Consider the following 22,968-nt stretch of genomic DNA (forward strand, 5'->3'; position numbering starts at 1 on the left):
GACAGCCCGTGCTAAAGAAGGGAAGGATGGGGGGGGGGGGGGATGAGGTGCCTGGCCCTCCCTGTGGGTGCCCGCTCCCTCGCCTGGTCACACAGACGACGGACAGAAGACAACAGAGAGGCCAGGCCACATAGGGACAGTGAGCACTCCTCCACCATCCGCTTTATTGATGCCCTGGGGTGCAGCCAGCTGGCAGCAATGGACCCCGTGGACAGGGGAGAGGAGAAACAGCAACGACGACAGAATGATGCACATCAGGACGGAACCCTCCCACGCCACCGTCCCCCAGGACGGAGGGTGAACCAACCCCAAAGGAAAACCAGAAGGGGACTAAAGAAAAGGGGCTACGAGGACCCAACCCCACAAGGAACAATGGCGGAAGGGGGGTGGGGGAAAGGGGGAGACACAGGATTGGGCAGGGCTCCAGCCCGAATCACCAAGCCAGGATATCTCACAGGATGGGATCAGGCAGAGGGCACAGAACAGCCTGTGGGGAGGGTGTCCCCTAAAGCATCCCTATGGAGCCATAGGGCCCACTGTTCCTACCCTATGTGGCTCCAAGAGGCCCTGGGAAGTCCCTGGGTCTGGTGGAGGTCACCAGATGCCATGCAAACCCCATCCCCTCCCCTTCCCCCAGCCACATTAACCCCCTAGCACACCAACCCCCCCAGCCCAGCCCAAAATCACTGCACCAACACACTGCCGGCCAACCTCCACCCCACTGAGACTTCACCAGGGACCCCTGAGCCATGGGACACGGCTGGAATCCAGAAGGAAGGTAATGGCTTCTCATCTATCCCTACTTCACAGAGATCCATGGGTGACAGCTCCACTGTGAGACACTGAGCCCTTCTGGGTCAGCATCCCCTTTCCCCCACACATCCAGAGCACCACCAGGCTTGGCCACAGCACCACGTTCCCCTGGCCACCTCCCAACCACCACCACCTATATGTACATATATACGACAAACCCCCAAAACACGAGGTATATAAAATTTAACACGGGGACGCCCCCATACGAACAGTTCAAGGAACCCACTACTGGGGGGAACGGGGGTGGGAGACATGCTTCCCCCCCACGCTCAGCTTCCTACCACCCTCCAAGCCCTTCCCAGTACAGGGGCAGCCCAGACAATGGGACCCCATAGGGCACAGCTCAGACACAGCCAAGAGGAGGAGGAAGGACAAGGGGGTCTGGTAGAGATGGACCAGAGCCCCCAACCTCTGTGGACAAAGAAGACCAGTCGGGATGTGCCAGACAGGACAGACAGACAAAGAAATGGGTGAGGGATGAGGTAGGGCCACAACCAGAGTCCCCACAGCCCAGCTCCCACCCACTGCCCAGCACCAGGATGCGGTCCCAGGCCCAGATGGGTATCAGGGGGCACCAAGTCAGGCTGGGATGTGGTCGATTAGGGAGGGGAGGGTCCTGGCTTGCCCTCCCCAGCTCCCACAGAGCCCTGGCAGCAGCACACAACATTTGTGTGGGACAATGCACAGCAGCGACTGGCTGCTGGGGACGGTCAGGCCAGGGTCACCTTTGTGGCTCGCAGCACCAGCTGGCTCTGCCAGCAGGGAGGGGACAGCCCTAGGACACCCTCCCACATTGCCACTGACCTGGAGCTGCTCCCAGTGCCCTCCCAATGCCCCAGCTGGGTTCACTGGTGGCTTCTATCCTTGGATACAGCAATGGGAACCCTTGCCGTGGCCTCCCCACCATCATTCTCAGTCCTTCTCCTGCGCCAGACTCTCCTCCGTGATGCCCTGGGCTGCGAGCTCAGCCAGGACATTGTCCAGGTAGTTGATGTCAGGGTAACCGTGGCCGGTGAGGTTGGAGCCAAACTCCGTCTTGTGGTGGATCTCATTCCATATCACTGTGTCTGACTCACCCGTGGTGCTGGAGGTCCCGATGGCAAAAATCAAGCGCCGGTCCCAGGCTACCAGCAACAACTTCAGTACCTGGGGAGGAGGAGACAAGGCAGGCAGCAAGGTGGGCACAGGAACTGCAGGCAGCACCCGCCTTTGCTCAGCACTTGACCACCCAGACAAACCCTCACCAAGGCTGACCAGAGATCCCAGGAGCAGAGTCCTATCCCTCACACCAACCAAAATAGCAGAGCTCTCTAGTACAACAGGCTACAGGCAAGGAAGATCTTCACCCAGATTTGTCTGCCAGAGCCAAGCCTGCTTTTATCCGAGCCCTAAATCCCTGTTCTCATCCCTCTCCCCCTCACAGTGATGCTTTGCCAGCCCGAGCCCCTCTCACCTTCCTGCCCTTCTCGCTGTCAGGCAGGTAGCAGTGCCGTGGGAAGCCACGGGCAGTGAAGCTCTTCCCCGGGTTTGGATGCTCCGGTCCCTACAGCATAAAATGGAAGTGAAAAATAAAATACAGTTTAGAACTCAAAAGCACACTCTGGGTGCAACAAAACACCAAAACTCCATCACAGGCAGAGCCACTTGCTGCCACATGGGGTGGGCTTAACCGGAGCAGCTGCACTCTAACAACAGCCCTAAAACCACCACCCCCAGCTTTAGGTCACAGTGACACAGCAGCGGCAGGGCTGCGGGTCCCCACAAGGATGGCTTACCACCAAGGCACTCCCCAGGACGTACCTGCACCCCCGGGGGGATGTTGTAGATGATACGGATGGTTTTGCAGTCAGAGTGGCCGGGCAGCGCGTGAGGGATGATGTGGTACTCCATCTTCCCTGGGGGCTGTGTCCCTGTTTTCACCCCATAAATGGTTTTGCAGGTTGGGCACTGCAGGCTGCCATCCTGAGAGAGGTTAGTAATGAAAGTAGTGCTCCCCAGCACCACCCAGCACAAACACACAGACATCTCCAAAGCACTCAGGAAGCAGGAGGGGACTGGGAGGGCCTGAAACCAACTGGAACGAAACACCCAAGGTCTGAACCTCATCAGCTTCACGAGCCCTACCTCTGCTTTTTGTTTTGGATTGGCAGAGAGAGAAACAGATGGCAGAAAAACAATCTCTAAGCAACGTGGAATGCAATTTCCCAGGCGTGCCAAACAAAACAGCCCTGTGCAGAGGGCTCAGAAGTCCACCTGCAGCTGGAAAAGCAGTGGTGGTGTGTGCACTGACCAAAGGTCACCTCCCCAGCCCTGGGAGGGAAGCGAGGAGAGGAACCACAGTGGGGAAACAAAACAGCCATACAAGCCCAGTTTGTGATTCAACGTTTCCAGCAAAGATCTGCCCACCACGGATCATTTTAATGGAGACACGTGATTATGTCATGCACCAGGGCCCCCCAGGATACCGAGCTAGGGGTCCAGGCCCCCAAGGCTGCAGCTTCATACCTTGTTGCCGTTGTTGTACATGGCCACCAGGCAGTGGAGGTGGAAGATGTGGCCACACTTGGCCAGCTTCCCCACCAGGTCGGGCTTGACGGCCGGCTGAGGGCCCTTGTAGCCAGATGGTGCTGAGAGCCGCTCCATGCAGATGGTGCAGTCCTGCAGGGAGATGGGTAGATGGGGCCTGCTGAACCATGCCCAGGGCACGCAGCCCCTCTTCAGAGGAGCCACGAGGAGAGGCTGCAGGCACATAGCACAGCCCAGGGGCACCGCCACCTCCCACCCTACGGACAGCCCAAGCCAGCCCCACTGCTCGCACCTCATCTGGCGGATGCCGCACCTTCTGCAGGTATTTCTTCAGCACTTCTTCTGGAGCTTTACCTGTGGGACAGACAGAGAGTCAGCAGGGCTGAGGCTGGTGGTCCCGCAGCCAGGATGGTGGGAAGGCTGGAGGGGGCTCACCTTTCTTGGCCTGCTTCTTAGTGGTCTTGCGGCAGGTGTGGGAGATGCCGGGGATGGACTGGATCTCGCTCTTGCTGACAGGTGGGGGGTGAAGCACCAGCTTGGGGGGCCGTGTCAGACAGACAGGCAGCCCAGCCGCACTCATCAGGATCCCTGTGATGCCTAAGGGGGGGGGAAGTGGCAAAACAGCACTAAGGAATGAGGAAGACCCCCACAGACCTTCCTGGTGGGGCCATCCTCACCTGCCAGAGCTGGGTTCACAGGGCTGGAGCCATTGAGATTCTTTACAGGGACGGTGGGGACCCTGCAGAGAAAGCACAGGACTACATCAGGGCCTGCAGCCCACACCAGACAGCAGTTTCCCAAGCAACCAAGCAGGTCCTGGCTGGAAGGAGAGAATTCCCCACCCTGCCCCGTGCCCCCCGCCCTGCTGCTGCCTTTTCTCTCACTCTTTAGAAACTCCGCCTGCATCTCCAAACCATTCACAGCCTCTTTTTGTGGCTGGGTTGGTGTTTTTTTTCCCCTCCATTCTCCTACAGCCATTGCATAGCTGCTCCCCCCACCCCGCGTCAGGGCTCTCTTCCATGGGAAAGTTTCCCGGTGGGTCAGGAGCACAGAGGGAAGGGGGAGGACAGAGGGAAGGAAAGGGGCCAGGCTGTGACAGGAGGCCGACAGCAGAGCAGACAAAAGGGAGAAACAGCGCATTGAGCGGCCCCCACCCCGCCACAAAAAATGGTCCTCAGAGGGTGGGGAAGGGCCACTTCTCACGGAGCCCTAAATGACTTTTCTGTGGCAGGAGAAGGGTGGGGGACAGAAAAAGAACTGAAAAAAGAGCAGCCCAGCCTCCTCATTGAGATGCAGGAGAGCATTCTGTGCTGCCAGCCTCCTCTCCCACGCAGGAACTAGGGGTATCCATGGGGGGAGCGAAAGGCCAGCAGAGCCCTCTGCCCATGGGGAAGTGCTGAGCCCTCCCTCCCACCATGCTAAACGGCTCAGGGATGCGGTCCCCTGTTCTCCCCACACCTCCTTCTCGCAGGACTCACCCCGAGGCAATAAGCACCCGGGACTGTGCGATGGCCAGGCGCTGCAGGTGGCTGCGGTTCAGAGTGCCAAGGCTGGGCCGGGCCGCCTTGCTGCTGCCCGCACCGGGGGGACTCGGGGCAGGGCCGGCTGGGCTGAGGGCAGGCGTGCTGGCTGCCTGCCGCCGCACACCTTGTGAGCCCAGAGGCTTCAGCGATCCACGCGCTGCAGCCGTGCTGTCAGGCACCTTGGCACCAGGGGCCTTGGGGGCGACGGGAGGAGCAGGGGGAGCTTTGCGAGGCTGCAGGGTAGCAGCCCCCACACCGCCGGCCGACACGGCAGCTTTGACGCTCATCACCAGGAGGCACTGGGGGCAGGCACAGGCGGGGGCCGAGGGGGCCGCTGCCGCCCCAGGGCTGGTCGGCCACGACTGCGACTTGGGCAGGGTGCCCGACACCAGGGGGTACACCATGTCGAGGCGGCGGCGGACGCGGCGCTTGCGCTGGGTCTGCCTGTTGATCTGGCCCATAGTGGCAAAGTCGATCACGTAGCAGAAGCCGATGGTGCTGAGGTCCACCCAGGGGTGCTGTTTCTCGTACGCACGCTGGATGGTGATGCCCACGTCCATGTCGTAGGGGGTCCAGGAGCCGCTGTCATTCTCCCACTCCCACACCACACCTTTGCCCGGTGCCGAGGACGGGTCATAGTAGCTGCGCCGCACAGGGCGGATGGTGCCTGTGGAGGGGACAGAGGTTTCATCAGAACTCAGCAGCCTGTGGGCAGGGAGCACCACGGAACTGCCCCGACCGGCCGCACTAGTGTTGGGACAACAGCTTCCTGACTCAGCCACCGTCCCCGCCCCGCCACGGGAACAGCGTGCCTCAATTTCCCCAGGCCACCCCGGCACCAACGTGACACCCGTCAACTGTCACAGCACACCTCAGCCAGGTCCTGCCTGGCACGGCAGCAGAACACGATCATCCTGCTCTGACCGGCCACGTGTCCCCCTAAAGCCCGCAGGAATGTCGGTCCCCCTTAATCCCGACCCCTACCACTACCATCAGCTCCCATGCCAGACCGGGTTCCCCCCTGAGCAGGCTGGAGATCAGAGAAGCGGGTCGCCGCCCCATCACGCACAGGGGGCACCTGGTGGGGGAAAAGCTGCCTGCACAAAGCAGTGCCGAGGCCGGAGGGGAGCGGGGCCCCGCTGCACGCAGTGATTTATCCTAATCCGGCGAGAGGCGAGGAGGGCGGCAGCGATGGCATGCGGCATCTGGCGGCCCGGCACTGTGGGAAAGTGCCGTGTCCCCCCCGGCCGCCGGGCCGGCTGGCCTCCCATTCAGCAGGGGAAGAAAGGGGACAATAGCTATTCAGGGCCTGCCAGGGTCGCGACCCCCCCAAATCAGAGCTGTTTAATGACCCAAAATACCGACATCCCCGGCAACCCGGGGAGAGGCAGAACAATTCCCCTTTCAGGCCTCCTCCCCTGGGCAACAATAGCCCTCAGACACATGGCGCTGAATGCTGTCCCCCGGCACCAAAGGTCCCTTGTCCCCGAGCACCCGGGCGGGCCACGGTTCCCACCAGCCCTGGGCTGGAGAAGGCAGCACCACCGGGGGGACACAGCCTGGGGACAAGGGACGCTGCCATCCCTTTTCTACGGCCAGGCAGGGGCTGCCGGGGGAAGGAAGGGGCACACACCCCTGTGCCAGCACACCCATAACCCCATATTTCCTACACCTGCACTCAGCCCCAGCACCTGCCCGTGCTCCCCACCTGGTGTCCCCGTGCAGCCCCAGCTGTACCCTACCATGCCCCGGGGCACGATTTGTCCCCACAGCACCCCATAGGGCCAGGGGAGCCTGACACACAGCAGAAGGGTCTGCAGGCTCCGGTCAGCTCGGCACTACGGCCAAAGGCTGTGATTGCAACAGGGCTCGGGCAGCGCACGGAGCACGCAGACAGCGAGGAGCAGAGCTGTGCAATTCCAGGTCAGGCCGTGCGAGGCAAAGCCACGGCTCAGCGTGATGCAACGCAGGGCTCAGCGATGCGAGCAGCAGCAGCACGCAGCGCAGCACGGCAGCGCGACCGCGGGGCGGGCAGCGGGACGCGGCACGGAGCGGGGCGGCACAACGCAACGCGGGACCGGGGAAAGCAGCGCGGCACAGCCCGGCTCGGGCAGTGCAATGCAGCACGGCACCGGGCGGCACCGCGCTACGCGACGCCAGGCCGGGCGGCACCGCGCCGCGCAAGGTGGGAACGGGGGCGGCCCCGGTCCGGCCGGGCTCACTCACCGGTGTCCTGGCGGAACTGGTGCATGGACTGCAGGTCGATGATGTAGGGCGCCAGGCGGCTGTCAGCCTGGCCCAGCACCACGCTGCCTCCCGACCGCGGCCCGGCGCGGGCCACCGCCTCGATGTGATGGCTGACGGCCGGGCTGTAGGGCCGCCACCGCCCGTGTTCGTTCAGCCATTCCCACACCACCACGGCGGACGCGAGCAGCATCGCTCCTCCGGACCGACCCGCCGCCGCCGCCGCCTCCTCCCGCTGCCCGCGGCCGCTGCAGCCCGCCCCGCCGGCTCTCGCATGCTCCGCGGGGCCCTGCCCTGCCCGCACCGGGGCCGCCAGGGGCCGCTCAGCGCCGCTCCGGGCTGCAGCGCCTCTCCCCGGGAAAGCGGCCCGAGGCGGCGGCGGGCGGCGGCGGGGGGCGGCTCCGCATCGCAGCGCCCGCGCACCGCGCACCGACCGCCCCGCGCGGCCACGGCCGAGAGCGCGCAAGGGAGGCGGGGCGAGAACCGCGACGGGACGGGGCGACCGGGGAACACACGCCCCACACCGAGCACACGCCCCCAGCCCCCCCCGGAGCTCTGCTCGCTGGGCTTCCAGCGCTGTTCATTTTTGCTATTAAACGCCCATCGGGACCCGTTGTGGGCAGAAGCACGAGAGTGGCTGCAGGAAAACCGTGCCCGTTGTGCGGCTGGAAATGCCGCCTTCAATCGGGGCAGATTGGGTTGGAAGGGTCCTTAAGGACCCTGGGGAGCCGCTCGGGCGATGTGTGATGTCCTCGCCCAGGCTGGGCCCTGCCATGGCTGCCGGCAGCTGCCCCAGCCCGATCGGGTTGCAGGGCGCAGTGCCAGGGCTGCTGGGGCCCCGCTGACATTCAGGTCTCCTCCTGTTTGTGCTCCTGCCCTCTCCCTGCTGTCCCAACAGCGGGACTGGGGTGTGCGTTATATTGGGGATGCAGGGCGTATTGAGGGGTGTGTTATTGCACATAGCGAGGTATCATAGTCTCGTGCAGGTTGGAAGGGACCTTAGAGATCATCGAGTACAACCCCCGTGTGAGAGAGAGCAATGCTTGGAGTAATCCCCCTCAAAAAAATAAAGGCCAGAAATAGTTACTCACAAGTGCACGGGAGCAGAACCGTGCAAGTAATCCAATGGGAGCTGCAAAACTGAAGCTGGACAGCCAGCAGCAGGGAGGTGAATGTCCTTCCACTCCAACTTCCACCCTATGTGCCAGGCGTGCCCACCTCGACCCCATAGGCAGCCCCTGTCCCACATGCCAAACAAGCAGCACCCCAGCCTCGCCCTCCAGCCCCCTCAGGCTGTGCAGACACTGCTGGCTGGGCACTGTGCCCGGAGCTTCCAGCACCCGCTGGGACAAAGGCGCTTTGTGTGGGGCCAGTGGCATGGCCGTGCCTCACGCCTGTGCCCCAGGGAACAGGAACCCCCTGCAGCGTGTTGCTCTTGGGGTTGAGGAGAAGGCAGAGCCACACGGGGTCAGGGGGTAACACTGCAGCTGTACATCCCCTGTGAGCCCTCTGCAGCTTTCCCTCACCTCTTTCTCACCTGCACCATTCCCAGACCGCTCACCCTCCTGCCACAAAGAAAAGTACTTAATTAGGAACAAGGCAGCCTGCTGAGTCCAGCCCCCAAGAAGTCACAGCACCCCAGTGTCTCTCCAGATGCTTTATTTGCTCAGCATCCACCACAGCCACGCAGGGAGAAAACAGTGGCTGACAGTGTCTGGGGCTGTTTGCTTCTCCCTCTCCAGTCTTAGAACAGCCTCAAGAGGCACAAAGCCCCTGGCAGAGGGTCTTTCGAGTCAGCCTCCTGTATAAATACCCTCTCTATACCCTGTCCGACCAGCTGAGAGATGCCATCCAGCTCAAAATCCCACCCCCCTCCTGAGAAAGACCCCAAGCGGTCAGAGCAGAAATTCAGCACACAGAACACACAGGCAGGGTGGGAGCTGTGCAGGAACAGAGAAAAAAGGGAGCACCTGAAGGAGGCAATACAGGCCTTGCAGAGGGGGAACAATTCCTAAGCCACCTTTCACCAGGTGATGCTTCCACGTCACTCTCACCTCTGCAATAACCCTAAAGCGGCTCCCCTCATCCAGAAGCATCACCCGGCCACCAGGAGCCAGGTAGCAACCCGGCCCCACAGAACAGGCCGTCCCTGCACAGCACACCGGGGGTCATGGCTTCCAGGCCATAGCAGAACTGCAGGTCATCCACAAAGCCCACCTCACTGCGAGTTCCCTCCCTGTGCCTCAGTTTCCATCGCAGGGAAATGGGCCCATTAGGAAGCAGAAGGTCCCTGGGTTAGTAGCATGGGCCCCCCCACTCCCTGAAGTCCCCATGCCCGTCAGCAGCCCTGCACAGGGATGGCCCCCCCAGCTAAGCCCCATCCACACACTGCCATCACTGGCTCTCAGGCAGACCCAGTGCTGCGCCGCTGCCCGGGCCGTGCTTGGCGAGCTGCCGCAGGTCCCGCACCGACCTGACGGCCCACTGGGCCAGCTCCCGCAGCACCCCCAGGCCCCGCAGCTTCTGCTCAAAGAGGCTGAGGCGTGGGGGTGCGGGGGGCTCCGAGCCCTCCTCAGCGGGGGTCCCGCGGCTCTCCAGCTCCAGCAGCTCCTCCAGGTGGTAGGTGAAGGCCGAGACCTGCAGCAGAACAGCCGCCAGCGCCGGGCCCAGCTCAGCATCGGCATCTCCCAGCTGCTCCCGCTGCTCCTCCAGCATCTGTGCCAGCAGTGAGTGGAAAGCCCGGTAGGCTGCCAGGTTGTCCAGGAGGCGCTGGGTGCCCGTCTGCTCAGCCCAGCGCTCCGCTGCCGCTGCCGGCACCCCATCCACCGCCGCCACGCTGATGGAGGCGTCCAGGCCCTGCCGCTGCACCTGCGGGACAGACAGCCAGGATGGGTGCTGGGACAAGGGGCACCTCCCGCTCGCACTCCCAGCCCCGAGCGCAGGGCGAACTCACGTAGATGTCCAGGAGGTCGGTGACATCCGAGCGCATCTTCCTGGCCAGGCGGATGCCGCGGCTGCACAGGTCGTGGTGCCGGAGGGTGGCTGAAGGGGTGTCTGCCGCCGCCATGGCCCAGGCGCCGTCCCAGCCTCACGGCGCAGTGCCCGCGCGGCCCAGGGAGGACAATCCCTTGCTGAGCTGGTGCATTCCAGCCGGGAGCTCCGCTCACGCGTCCGCTGGCCCGGCTCTCCCCCTCTTCCGCGCCTGGGGCCTGGCACGACGCTGCAGATTCCCGCCTCTGGGATCAACAGCAACAGATTATTTCCCTAATTCCCCATGCTTCGCCACTCTAAGCTCTCTGCCCAAAACGCTCTCACCCGGCAGTGACAGGCTCCTTCCCTGCGGCACAACCAGCCCCACTCTAATCCCTGGCTCAGGCCGGAGCGCGGGAAACCACTGCCGGGAAGAGGTGAGCAGAGCCGGGACGTTGCTCAACAGCTCAGCACAGGCTGCAGGCTGGGGCCGGAGCAGGGCGCAGAGCTGGGCACAGCGCGAGGCCCAGCCGGGGGCCAGGATACCCCTCAGCCTACAGCCTGACCACAGCAGCCACCTCATGCCCACCCCTCCTCAAGGGAGCCCCCCCAACACCCATAGCCCAGGGGTATGTCCCACAGCAGCAACCACAGCACAAGTACCACACACAAACACAGCCCTTGGGGTTGGTTTGTTTTCCTCAATACATTTATTTTGGTTATGTGTTACCCAGATGAAAAGAAAAAACAGAATAGAAAAGCAGCTTCCCTTGGCCACCGCAGCACCACCACCCAGCACCAGGCCCCACAGCCCCCACAGGGCCCCCATAACCAGCACCCATCTCATCCTACATCTCAGGGCCTCCCTTCCAGGGAGAACAATAAAATAAATACAGGGGGAAAAAAATACAAAAAAAGTTTATTGCAAACTACTACAATAATTTATTGAAGCAAACTGCATGCGAGTGAAGGAGAGACACCGAGAGGAGGAGCTGCAGGAGGGCTGTGTCAGTTGTAGGGTTTCAGAGAGAGGGGGAAAGGAGTTACACCAGACTCTCCCACAGTAAGGGTGAGCAGGCTGTGGTCAGAGGACAGACAGGCAACTTGCTGAGACGGAAAAAAAAAGGGAAGCAATGAGGGCATGGGAGGGTAAGGCAGAGACCAGAGGGGGTTCAGGCCAGGAGCAACACAGGAGGCAAATGAGCTGCTTGGTCCTGCACCCCATAACACGTAGCAGTGCTCGGGGCAGGGGAAAAATGAGGCAGCCTCCTCGCCTTCTGGCCCAGCCCAGCATTGCGTCACCAGCTGCAAGCAAGCTCCTGACCCAAAAGCATTCATTTTAGTGTCAGAGAGCAAACCCCAATCTCTCCCATTTTGCTTAGTGTTCTGTGCAAGGCTCTGTCTGCCACGCAGCACTCCCTGGGGTGGAGGCAGGGCACGAGAAGCAGCTCCTAGCTTGGAGGACTGATCCGTAGCTGCCAGCAGGCACGCCACAGCACAAGCTGCATGCTCCCCTCCTTTATTCCCCCGGATAGAAGAGCCACGCTGCAGAACCCACCCCTGTGCACTGCATGGTGCCCCTTCAGTTAGCAATGCTCCCCAGAGGGAACCCCAATTTGACCCAAGCAAGAAAGCTAAAGCCACTGCTTAGTTTAGTGTGCTCCCACACCACTGTGCCAGGAGTCCTATGTTCGGCCTTCTGCTCACCCTCCAGCTCACACACACAGCAGCCACAGCACAGGACCGGCAGATGCCCACACCCAGGGCACAGACCAACACACAGCATCCCCACAACAGCAGCGCTCTGCCTTGCTCCAACACAGACTTCAATGTCAGTGGGAAGGGAAAGGGGAAATCAGGACAAGCGACCCAGTAAGTGCTGTCAGGCTTTGGCTACAGCTGGATTTCCAGGCAGCACAGGCGACAGAGTGGGCGTTTGGAGTCAGTTTCCTGTGAAAACCTTCCAATTCAATTCCGTGTTTTATAGCTGATCTCCAGACCCCAGATACTTGACTTTGCCTGGCTGCTGTTACAGACTGGCTCTGCTGACCTCAGGCTTGGACAAAGCACTTCAGCTCTGTTCCCAGCTTATAAACACAACTGAAAAAACAAAGTAAACGAACAGAAAGCCCAGGTTATTGGTCACCTCTTCCAAACACACAAAGAATTCAAGGCCACCGAGTCTCCACACACAACTTCAGATAACAGAGCAAAAAGATCCGAGCCTAAAGACCAGACGTCATTTCCTATGTAAACTCTCCCACAGGCTCTGAGCTGTCCTAACACACCAGCGGGCAGTGGCCAAATCACCCCGTGGAGCAGAGGGGGCTGCACACAAGTGAGGGTCTCAGCACAGCACAATCCATAACAGGCGTGGACAAACTGACAGCCTCTACTCCCTCATCAGCCCACTGCCTTGGATAGATGAACTAAAGACAACCATACCCGATCTCTTCAGAAGAGCACCACTTTCCTGGGCCATGAGAACAAGTATCCTGGCTAATGCTGTCCTTTCGAGCAAGGTGAGGGAGTAAGGGGAGCAAAAAGAGCTGAGCTGGGAGGGGGGAGACGAGAGGCAGTTGTGCCATCACTCACCTCATCCTCCTGCTAAAACGCTGCCGCAAGGACTCCACTGCTCTTCTCTGGGGCTCTCCCTCTGCTCTGGAAAGCTGTGAGGTCCGACTGAAGCACTCTGCTTCCACCCCAGCTCTCCCAGCTGCTGTTACATAGCATGAGCACTCCCTACGGCCCTCCAGTAGGAAGGAGCCTACTGGGAAGCGGCCTGAACCCCTGCCACCCCACCCGCCAAGAACGTAACTAAAAAATACCGACCCTTTTATCAATAAATAAGGAATCTCGTTACCACAACACAAAAACGAAACATGTTCAAAGTGCAAATTACTGTCGTCAAACCGGGATGCTCCTCCTTGCCTCTCCCACGCAGGGCTCCCGTAGCCCCCGGGCCTCTCCAAGCAAACATGATCTATGAGCCAGGGCGTTCCCTCTGCTTCCTGCCAGGGATGGGGCCGAGCGCGGCGGGGTACAGGGACTCCTTCACAGCCCACCCCGCCGAGGGGGCCTAAAGTGCCGAGCCAAACTCCCAGCCCCGGGATGAAGAGTGAGACTGCGAGGACTAGAGTTGCAGCAATGCATAGAAGTGGGACCACGGGGCAAAAAGGGAGTCCTAAGAAACTTGTCCAGAGCACACCAAATGCCTTCTAGCTTGCAAACAGGGCCAGGTCAAGGAGCCAGAAAGGCATCTGCTTCAGGGTAGAGCGAAGGGTTTCAGCCTCCTCCCTCCCTCAGAGGAATCTGTCGCTCAGTCCGACTTGCTCTGGTAATGGCAGCGCGTGCCCCTTTTCTGCAAAGGAGCAGTGGGAGACTGAAGTGTTTGGGAGAAAGAGGATGTGCTGTGATCCACGCTGAGGGGAGCGGCCCCTTCGGTTACTTACTAGTATTTTAAGTTTTGTTTAACTTTTCTCTCTTTCAATAAGTGTCTCCATTTCTTTTTTTTTCCTTTTTTTTTTTTTTTTCCTTTTAAATAGAGTCCAAACAGTCCCAGCACCCAGGTGCTCCCCAACCACTAGGGTCCAGCCGAGTCTGAATCTTCGATGAGCACCTCCGTGGTGGCTCCCAGGATCTCTGTGTTCATCACCAGCCCTTCAGGGTTGGCGCTGCTGCCGCTGCCTACAAAGAGCTTGCCATCAGCCACCAGGCTCACACGCTCCGCCCCGCCACAGTACGTCTTCGGCATCCCATCGGGGTTCAGCAGCAGGCAATCGGCCGGGGCAGCACTGCCCAGGGGGTCAGGAAGAAGAGGGAGGCCCTGGCCATCGGTGGGTGGCACGATGGCCTCAGGGTTAGTGCCCAGAATGTCAGTGCTGGTGATCAGGGCACCCGCATTGGCCGCCAGTGCTTCAGCAATAAGCACTTCTGGGTGGCTTTTGGCTTTGTGGGCCACGACACTGTCCTTCTTCTCAAATTTCTTGCCGCAAATGTTGCAGGAGAACTGGTAGAAGGAGTCCGCATCGTGTTTCTTCATGTGCCAGTTGAGGGAAGCCTTCTGCCGGCACGTGAATCCACAGATCTCACACCTGAAGGGGAAGGGAGAAAGGGGAGGTCACAACACAGCAACACATGCCTGTGGAGACAGCTGGAGTAATGAGGCAGCCCAGGAAAAGAATGGGCTCTCATCAGTGCGGGCTGTCACCATAGTGCCAGCTCCTCCAGTTATATCACTCACGCTCCTCAGATCTCTGCTCAGGCACTGCCTCAAGGACCAAGCAGCAGTTCAAACACTCCCACAGAGGTGTGTTTCAAGGGGGCCAGGACTCCACAAATAGGTTCCAGCCCTGATTTCAGAGCTGTCCCTGCACTTAGTGTGCATGTATCTAAGGGTCACTCAAAGGAGGAGAGTGACAAAGGTACTCACTGCAAGGGCTTCTCGCCTGTATGGATCATTCGGTGCACCGCCAAGTTATGAGAGCTCTTAAACGCCCGGGCACAGTACTCACAGATATAGTCCCTTTGATCTGAAAAGCAACACCAGACAGAGCATTACTCTCCTGCAGACCTGCTCTCTCCCCCTGCTCTCACACGCTGCAGGTAAAGCTGCCCAGGAAGCAGAAGCAGAAGTGCTGGGAGGCCCACAGGCACAGCAAAGGAAGAGGTGTCCCACAAGACACCAAAGTGGCTTGATCTGGAGAGCTAAGGCATGATGATTAACTTCTAGAAGAGACTTAATCCATTCTGACCAATACTGAAGGAGTGGTAAATTAGGATAAAGCTTGGCTTGTTCGATTGTTGCCAGTCCTTGCAACGACACTTGCAAGTGGGTAAATCAGGAACATTATAGCCCATTTCTGTCATTTCCTTAGACAATGGTAACGCAGAAGGGAATACTATCCTGCCACTGTTGCGCATCCATGCCATCTAACCTCACCTTCACTCCCACCTCAAGCCATGGGCATTATTCTTTTTGCCTCCCCGCCCTGTTCACCATCCCAGTGAGAAGCTGAGATCCTCTTCCCACCTCCCCATACCTGTGTGGTGCTTGGCATGCCGTAGGAGCTGCTTCTGCAGTCGGAAGAGCCGACCGCAGGAGGGATGGGGACACACATACTTTTTCTTCAGCAAGTGCTGGTACTTGATGTGATGCTGAAAAAGAAAAGCAAAAGGCTGTAAGCTCTCTCTTTGCATGGCTAAGGCACACTGATACCAGGCAGCCCCTTGGCAGGGCATCAAACTCCAGTCGCTAACAAGACACCCTTACATGCAGAGTAGAAAGCCCAATGAATGTAGACATCCAGTAACAGAACAGACAGAGACATGTGGCCTGATGCAAACTACAATTCCCTGCCCTCACACACACACACAGCATTCAAGTGGAAAATCCCAAATACCTGCAAGTAACGTGGGTGGGCCAAGACTGTGCCACAGCCTTCCATCTCACAGCGGACGTACTGTATCGGAGGCTTCTTCCTAGGAGGTCAGTAAGAAAACAAACAGAGTGATCAGCTGACACATCTGAAGGGAGGACAGCAGCCAGACGAGCGAATGTGCGTGCAGCTCAGTAATGTGAGAGCACGGGATGATTGCTCCAGTACTCCCATTGGGCTGTGCTGACAGACTCTGACCAAGAGCCCCCCTCTGCTCTTAGCAGGACTTGGGGGCTCACACAAGGACTAAGAAAACCCCAGGAGATGCCAGGCTCCTCAAAACTCCTGCACACTGCCATGGCAGGAATCAAGCCAGAAGGGGAAAAACAGCTGGAAAGAAAGCAAACCCAACACCCACAGGGAAAAAGAGGAATGAAAGCAGGGGAGCCAACACATATCACTATTTCCTAATTTCCTTTAAGGCTGATTTTTCTATTGTGTGAACGAGACGTGTCTTTGAAACAACTGACAGCTCTGTGCAGGACACAAAGGAACTGAACTGAGTGGAGGGGACCACTTACCTTCTCTTGGGTAGTCTCGGGCTCTTGTCATCTTTTCTTCTCCTTCCTCTCCTACGTAAGAGAGTTACAGACAAAAGTGGAGAAGGCTTCTTTACATCAGCACTAGGCAGATGTTTTCAGCTGAGTGCCATTTAACACTACAGAACTCTTCTACAGTTCTAGGCTGAAAGGTAACATTGCACCCAGCAACTCAAAATTAACCACCAGCCACTCTGAAGCAAAATGCCTCAAGAGTTTCAGAGCAAACACCTGTGCAATAGACAGGCAGGTTCCCCTCAAGCAGGCATCACACGCTTCATGTTTTTCTTTTAAATTTGTCAATGTCCAAATCATTTGCAACCCTTGATTAAATTCCAGCCTTTCCAAGCTGCACACGAGATTCTGCTTTCCTAAGTTCCTGCTGTAGACAGTTAGCGAGTTATTGCCTCATTACCTGCAAGCCCAAGAAAAATCAATCGAGAACAAGTTTGATGCAGATTCAGAAGAAGACAATGTTCTCGAGAAATAAGTGCTTTATGTGGTTTGCTCTCACAAGACCTCCCATTTCCTAATGCATCTTTAATAAACGTATAATTTTGCCAACACAGTCCTTCTATGATGGTGTCCTTCTATTTCCTTTGCTCTGTTGGGTAACATTTCGTGCCATGTGGAAAATATCAGTCTGCGTGGCTAGGAAGGATTGATGACCTAGCAGCTATTTTTCAGCCCTCTGAACTAACCAGAGCAGCTTACACACCTGCCAAGACAAATCTATGCCCTGATCAGACCTGTGTTTACATGTACAATGTACCCTCCCAAGCAACAGCTCTGCCCAGAAGGTTGTGCCTGCTTGATCACACCACTGCACCAAGACTCTTCGCACAGATTGATTAATTCTTTTCTAGCCCATACTGAGACATTTTACTGATGGTGAGACCATGCCAGTAAACAAGCTGAGCAGGCACTCAGCATCCAAGCCAAACCTTCAGGAGCAGCACAGTTTTTCTTATATGCAAAAAAAGCATCTATTCCAAACACACAACCAGAACCCTCAGAAAGCCCCATGTGGCATAAAAAAAAACAAAGATCTTCACAAAAATACTTCTCTCCAATGTCAATCAGCCTTGCTGCAGCTTAGAAGCAGCGTGAGAAATTAAAACAAAGGTGTGCAAAGCCCCACGCTGCTGCCAGCAGAGGGAGCTCCTTTTGTTCCCATTTCTAATAGAGGAGATCAAGTGCAAAAGCTGTTTTTTTCCACTATCCCAAACAATGATTTGGACCCAAACACACAAACACGCTCCCCCTCAGCTGCAGCACTAAAGCACACCCAGGTAGGTGTTCTGAGGCTCCACTCCAAGCATCGATGATGACCAGGCAGCTTCAGTCCCTTCTCTCTGCTTCTCCAAAAGGAGGGATAACGCAGCTGTTTTTCCTGAGCTCTGGCGCATTAATCCCAAATGCACCAAGAGGAAGCTTTCCACACAACATGTATGAAGTACTCTACCTCTGGACACACACTGCAAGAGCTCTGGCGTTCCCAGACTGGCTTTCTAACACAGCCTAACACTGAAGTACAACACACTTCAGATAGCTGAGCCCTGTTTTTAAAACCTCTCTACAGTATTTCACAGGCAGGCTGACTAAACCCCAGCATGGAAAAACACTGCTTCAACTAAATGAAAACATCACCTCTTGCTTTCCCTCGCCAATCGCAAGCAGGATGCTAAGAAACAGTACTTCAGTCAGAACAAGAGGCTCTGCCCTATTATCTTACAGGCCCAGAGGGGAAAAACAGCATACAACAGTGTTTTTGTTGTTAGCAAGAATGTGTAATACACTGTACACGCTGGTACAGATAATTGCAGAATTTTACTCACTTCCTTGGTGGCTCTTCATCTTCCCGAAACTCACTCTCTTCTTTTACCTCTACTTTAATCTCCTTCTGTTTCTCTTTTTCTTCTTTTCCCTTGCCAGCTTTTCTCCTTTGCTTTGGAGCTTCCCTACAAAGACACAAATACAATCTATCAGTCCAATGTCAAGTGGTATCTATTTAACGATACCCCCATGCCTCTGTCTTCCTCTGAGCCTCTACACCAGTGGCTTGCTGTGACTGGGTTTCCACTAAATTAGCACCAAGAGCTTCCTGTCCTTCCATACTCTTTAAAAAGCACTGTCCACTCTTTACAGTTAGGCAAAACCTGGATAGGACTTCATGTTTTAATCAAATCCCACTTCTAAACAAAGCGGAATGGAGGTCTAAGGATGCACTTGGCTGCTGACAGGGCTCTAAAAGCTTCAGACCACCAGAGAGAAAACGTTCCCAAGAGGTTTGGGAGATGAGGAGAACACTACACCCGATGGGAGCCACTCCATGTCAGCAACCGGCATGGTTTCTCTGGGTCACATTAAGCTAGTTCAACTAAGAGGTCACAGTTGCTTCTTTAACCTAAAGACACAGTTAAGTAGGTAATCTATCATACTTTTCGAGATGGGGCTTGTAGGTTTCATCTCTTGGATCATCTTTGAAGGGAACTTCTTCCTCACTGGCAAGGATCTCCTCCTCATCATCACTGACAGGAGAAAAGGAGAACAGAGGAGTTATGCAGTGACAACTGAAGCACTACTGCAAGAATAATCATGCAATTCCCCATAGGATGGGAAAGACATGCAGCAGTTCTCATCCCTTGTTTGCACTAAGAAGCACAACTAGGCAGAGCAGCGTCCTATTGAGAACCCACCCAACTACAGCATCGGCTGCAGAAGGAACAAGGCTTCCAACTGAAAGGCCCATGCTGACCAAGCCCAATTCTCCAATATCTCCTGACACCTGCAGCCCATCAGCAATCCAAGCTGAAAATGCGAAGGGCCAGGACTGCGTGGGAACACAGCTGCCATCACTCTCACAGACCATGTCACAAGCATTCGAGAAACTGTTCACATATGGTGTTTTCTTGACACTAAATGCAAAGAACTGTCCCAGAAAAAGTTTCCTACCTGATTCCAGCTGGAGACCGATGCTCATCTGTGACCTCTGAAAGGAAAAGTCACCATTAGGTTTCAATCTGTGTTCGCTGCAGTGAGCTCATCTGTCTCAAGATACCTCCGCCGACATTCAGCGCCAGGAGTGCTGGTGGCAGAAGGTACCTGTGACAAAGCAGCACCACGCCTGGAGCAGCCACAGTCAGCACACAGCTCACTGAGTGACACCCACACGCAGCTCCCTTCAGAGGTTCCCACGAGTTACCTCTCTTCAGGCACTTCACACCAGTGCTTCCCACATACCGTATTCCAGCTGGTCGGAGTTGGGTTCCGACTTGCAGACGAGCTGCAGGGAGCCAGTCTTGGACCTGGAGGCACGTGAGTTCTCGGCTTCACGCTGGCGGGTGGCAGTGGCTGATCTGCTGCTGCGCCAGCTCCTGCTGGGCCGAGCTGTGCTGACTGGAGAGCCCTGGTTGAGGGCAGGAGAAACCTCCTCCTCCTCTTTCTCTTCTTTGGGATCTGAAACACCATTGAAATCTCACTGTTAATCTAAGACCAGCTTCAAAACCGACCCATATTTCAAGTCATGTTTGGAGAACCCCCTAAAGACATGCCTAATCCAAAGGGGACCCTTAATAACAATCCTGAGGAACCCAAGCTGGTTGTTTCTAGTCTTGTGCTAGAGCAAAAATTATCACAAGCACTGCCACCCAGAGGTCTGTGCACTCATTTATTGCTTCTACAGGTGGTTCCTCTTTAGCTGATGGCCGACCTCCAGATAGGTTTTGGCAGGAGAACAGAACCAACTAAAACGTGTATATGAGCAAGTTCATCTCTTTAAAAATTAAAATTCCAAGTGCAGTTCACCTGATCTCACTTCCTGGTGGTTGCTGGAACACCGGGCCTTAACACACTCAAATGCTTTCTGACATTTCACAAACGATGTGCTAAAGGAATCCATCCCGAGGAGCTGGCCGGGCTCTGTGCTCCAGCTCTGTCACTGCATTAGCACACTGGCATGGGGCCTGAGCTCCAGGCTCAGCTCTGAGACACTCCTTCTCACTGACATCCATTTGCATGGCTGTGTGGCCCTCCCCAGAGGGCAGCCAGGCACGGGGAGTAGGGCTGGATGCCAAAGCCGTGCTGCTGTGCATCCCCAGAGGGCTTCAAAACATGAGCTCCACACTGAACCCACACTCAGCAGGGCCCAGAGGCCCCCTGAGGTCCCCTGCCCCCTCTGCTCTTCTCTCATTTTCCACCAAACCTTTGAGATAGAACTTCTGGTATGGTGCTCGTTTGGGGCCCCGTCCTCAGTCCCTCATTAACAGTTGGAGTGACCAACCTTTGACTGATAAATCTGATTGGAATACAGGATATGAGGCCTCAAAACAGCAACCAAATCTGATGTTTTACATACACAAAGCCATCTTCATTACAAAACACGAACTATGCCTTCTTTCTGCCTTCCTGGTTGCGTGGATCTCAGCACCAACTACATTTGCTTTATGTTTTTAACCCTAATTCTGAAAATCCTTAGTTTTTTTGAACACTAAATCAAATTCAGACACCTGGAAACCATTCTCTAGCATTCTTCCCACAGAGCACCACCACTCTACACACCAACTGCTGCCCTCAAAAGATGTTTATCCCCTCAGCAGATCTGGAATTTGGCTGATTTCTTATTCAGAGCCCATATTTTCTACATTACAAATACAGAGTTGAAACCGGCCCCCATCAGAACTCGTTCCTATGAAGCACACCACAGACCCAGCAATTTTGCTCCACTTCTCTAAGTGAAGGTGTGAATGAGCCTTTTCCTGTGACACTTTCACCCCCACTTCAGCACTGTCTGGCAGATTTGTTGCTTTTTTATACATGCTGTGAATACTTCTGTGCCTCTGAGAAAACACAGTAAGAGCTGCTCCCTTGACTGATGATACCTTGCAATAATTAACCTTGCTGTTTCCAGTCCCGTCTTGGACACCACACTTAACCTGGTGAAACCCCTCTCCTCCCCCCCATGTACCTGAGCAGAAAGCCACGTGCTCCTCAGTTAACAGGATTTGGGTAATTAGAGCAAGAAGTGAGATAAATGGAATGCATGTTGCTATTACAGATCATCAGGCTCTGTTGAACTCCCCTTAAACAGTAACTCTGTGACAAGCAGTTCTATGCTGAGGTGCTTTCACCACTCTGATCCTCCCCAACTTTCAACTAACAGCATCTAGGGCGGAAAACACGCAGATTAACAACGGACCTTCACTTCAGTAGGCAACAACCATCCATCCACGATATGATCCCTCAAGAAAACATTAGACAGCGACAGGAGGGAAAGCTGAGAGGCAGCCAGATGCAGAGATAGAGCTCTGCTGTCATGGCTTGGAGAAGCAAGTGAAAATGCTCTGGGGAGGAGCTTACCCCAGGACCATCCATCCTCACTCAACACGTGGGCCATCACAGCTCATGGCAGCCTTGGGAATAAGCACACCCTGGTGTAATGATGTCCCTGGAGCACAGCACACAGGGATACCCAACCAAAGAAAGCATCTCTATCTCAGAATCAGTGGGTACCACCAACTGCTGCCACGGCTCAAAGAACCACAGGAAGCACTCAGCTCTCAGTTTGGTAATAGAAGACCATGAAGTGCATTCATTAAACATACGTTCCAATAATTAAAGTTATTCAGGCCTTACAAAAGTAAGAATTATTCCCACAAGAGCACACGGTGTCACAGAGCACCCAACGTGGCACACACTGCACAGCTATACAAGTCCGTTTTGAAGCTGAGATTATACGTTCCCCTTCTGAAAGTAATATTTCTATAGAAACACATTAGGGAAATATTGCAATTGCATGACTAAGCAGCCAGGAAACACAGCTGCCCTCATGCACATGGGCAACAACCACACACACACCCTGGCACACCGCAGCTTTGACTTTACCCTTCCACAATCATTCCATCAGACCCGCACAGATGGACCTTTGGAAACAACACGCAGCACTTCACCTGCCCAAATCCAGGAGCTCCTCACAGAGCACTAAGCACATACACACACATGGGCTCTGTGCTCAGTGCACTATGATCCCTAAGGGAGCCGCAGTGCACACCATTCACTACTGCTACACACTGGGTCTCCAGAGAAGATCAATAGCTGCACATCCACCTGCAAACCCACACCTCCATTCAGAACAGCCCAGCACAGATGTGAGCCCAGCTGTGCCAGCAGTTGCTCGGGGCCGGCACAGAGATACCCTGGTGGTTAATTGGGAGAACAAAGTTCCTGTACAGTGGGTACTTCCACAGCCCTGTGACACCTTGGAATGGAGCTGCACGCCCCATACACACACAGGGCTTCCTCCTAAAGCAGCTCCATCACACAGCACAGCGGAGACACGTGGCTCTTACCTTTGCCGGACGCTTTATCCGTGCACCTGGGGAGACAAAAGCCGGGCATAAGAGGCAGCTCCCAGCGGGGCCGGCGGTGTCACGGTACGGCCATGTCCGCACTCACCCTGCTCGTGGCGCTGCCCTCCTGGCTGCGGTCGTTGTCCCCGCATCGTGCAGCTCGTTGCCGGGCCGTGCCCCGGGGCTGCTCCTCCGTCTCCGCGGGTACTCAGCCTTACGGCGCCGGGAGGCGGCGGTTCCCCCTGCGGCCCGGTCCCGCTCCCGGCCGCCCCTCAGCACCCGGCCGCCGCCGCTCTCCTCCCCCTGCTCGGCGGTGGCCGCAGTCGGGCGGCGGCGTCCCGATGGCGGCGGGGGCTTCTCTGCCGCGGGAGACGGGCTCCGTGCGGGCTGTTCCTGCAGCTCCGGCTGCCCCTCCTGCTCTTGCTGCTGCTCCGGTTGCTGTTCGGCTCCGTCCGGCTGCTCGGTGCCCGCCGGCATCGGGGCGGCAGACGGAGGTGCCGCGTCTGGGCGCCGCTCCCGCCCGCCCCGCTCCGCTGGCCCCGCCCCGCCCCGCGCTCTCGCCCAATCA

At 56.7% G+C, this 22,968-nt stretch overlaps 2 protein-coding genes across 5 annotated transcripts; both read right to left on the reverse strand.

Moving 5' to 3' along the window:
• Positions 1-131: 131 nt before the first annotated feature.
• On the reverse strand, positions 132-12,812 carry DTX4 (deltex E3 ubiquitin ligase 4). Of its 4 annotated transcripts, XM_085548282.1 has the most exons (10): positions 10,060-10,188; positions 9,796-9,974; positions 4,818-5,531; positions 4,017-4,078; positions 3,775-3,936; positions 3,632-3,693; positions 3,319-3,471; positions 2,614-2,775; positions 2,267-2,356; positions 132-1,959 (listed from the first exon to the last, which is right to left on the reverse strand). In XM_085548282.1, exons 1-10 carry the CDS (start codon positions 10,171-10,173, stop codon positions 1,726-1,728), a joined length of 1,932 nt encoding a protein of 643 aa, XP_085404408.1. In that variant the 5' UTR covers positions 10,174-10,188; the 3' UTR covers positions 132-1,725. The 4 variants fall into 4 exon arrangements, with proteins under 4 accessions (XP_085404408.1, XP_015719112.2, XP_032300678.2 ...); XM_015863626.3 differs by lacking the exons at positions 9,796-9,974; positions 10,060-10,188 and adding an exon at positions 7,089-7,711 and having other exon boundaries at positions 4,818-5,529; XM_032444787.2 differs by lacking the exons at positions 132-1,959; positions 2,267-2,356; positions 2,614-2,775; ... (3 more) ...; positions 4,017-4,078; positions 4,818-5,531 and adding an exon at positions 12,672-12,812 and having other exon boundaries at positions 8,749-9,974; positions 10,060-10,342.
• ZFP91 (ZFP91 zinc finger protein, atypical E3 ubiquitin ligase) lies at positions 10,764-22,877 on the reverse strand. The gene is made up of 11 exons (XM_015863627.3): positions 22,507-22,877; positions 22,401-22,426; positions 19,297-19,512; positions 19,009-19,045; positions 18,495-18,584; positions 17,892-18,014; positions 16,036-16,086; positions 15,479-15,557; positions 15,119-15,233; positions 14,509-14,608; positions 10,764-14,170 (listed from the first exon to the last, which is right to left on the reverse strand). The coding sequence occupies exons 1-11, from the start codon at positions 22,875-22,877 to the stop codon at positions 13,660-13,662; spliced, it is 1,719 nt and encodes a 572-aa protein (XP_015719113.2). The 3' UTR covers positions 10,764-13,659.
• Positions 22,878-22,968: the final 91 nt, after the last annotated feature.

Source organism: Coturnix japonica, chromosome 5, assembly GCF_054131305.1.
Source record: "Coturnix japonica strain WE chromosome 5, WE-NBRP24, whole genome shotgun sequence".
NCBI classification, from domain to species: Eukaryota; Metazoa; Chordata; class Aves; order Galliformes; family Phasianidae; genus Coturnix; species Coturnix japonica.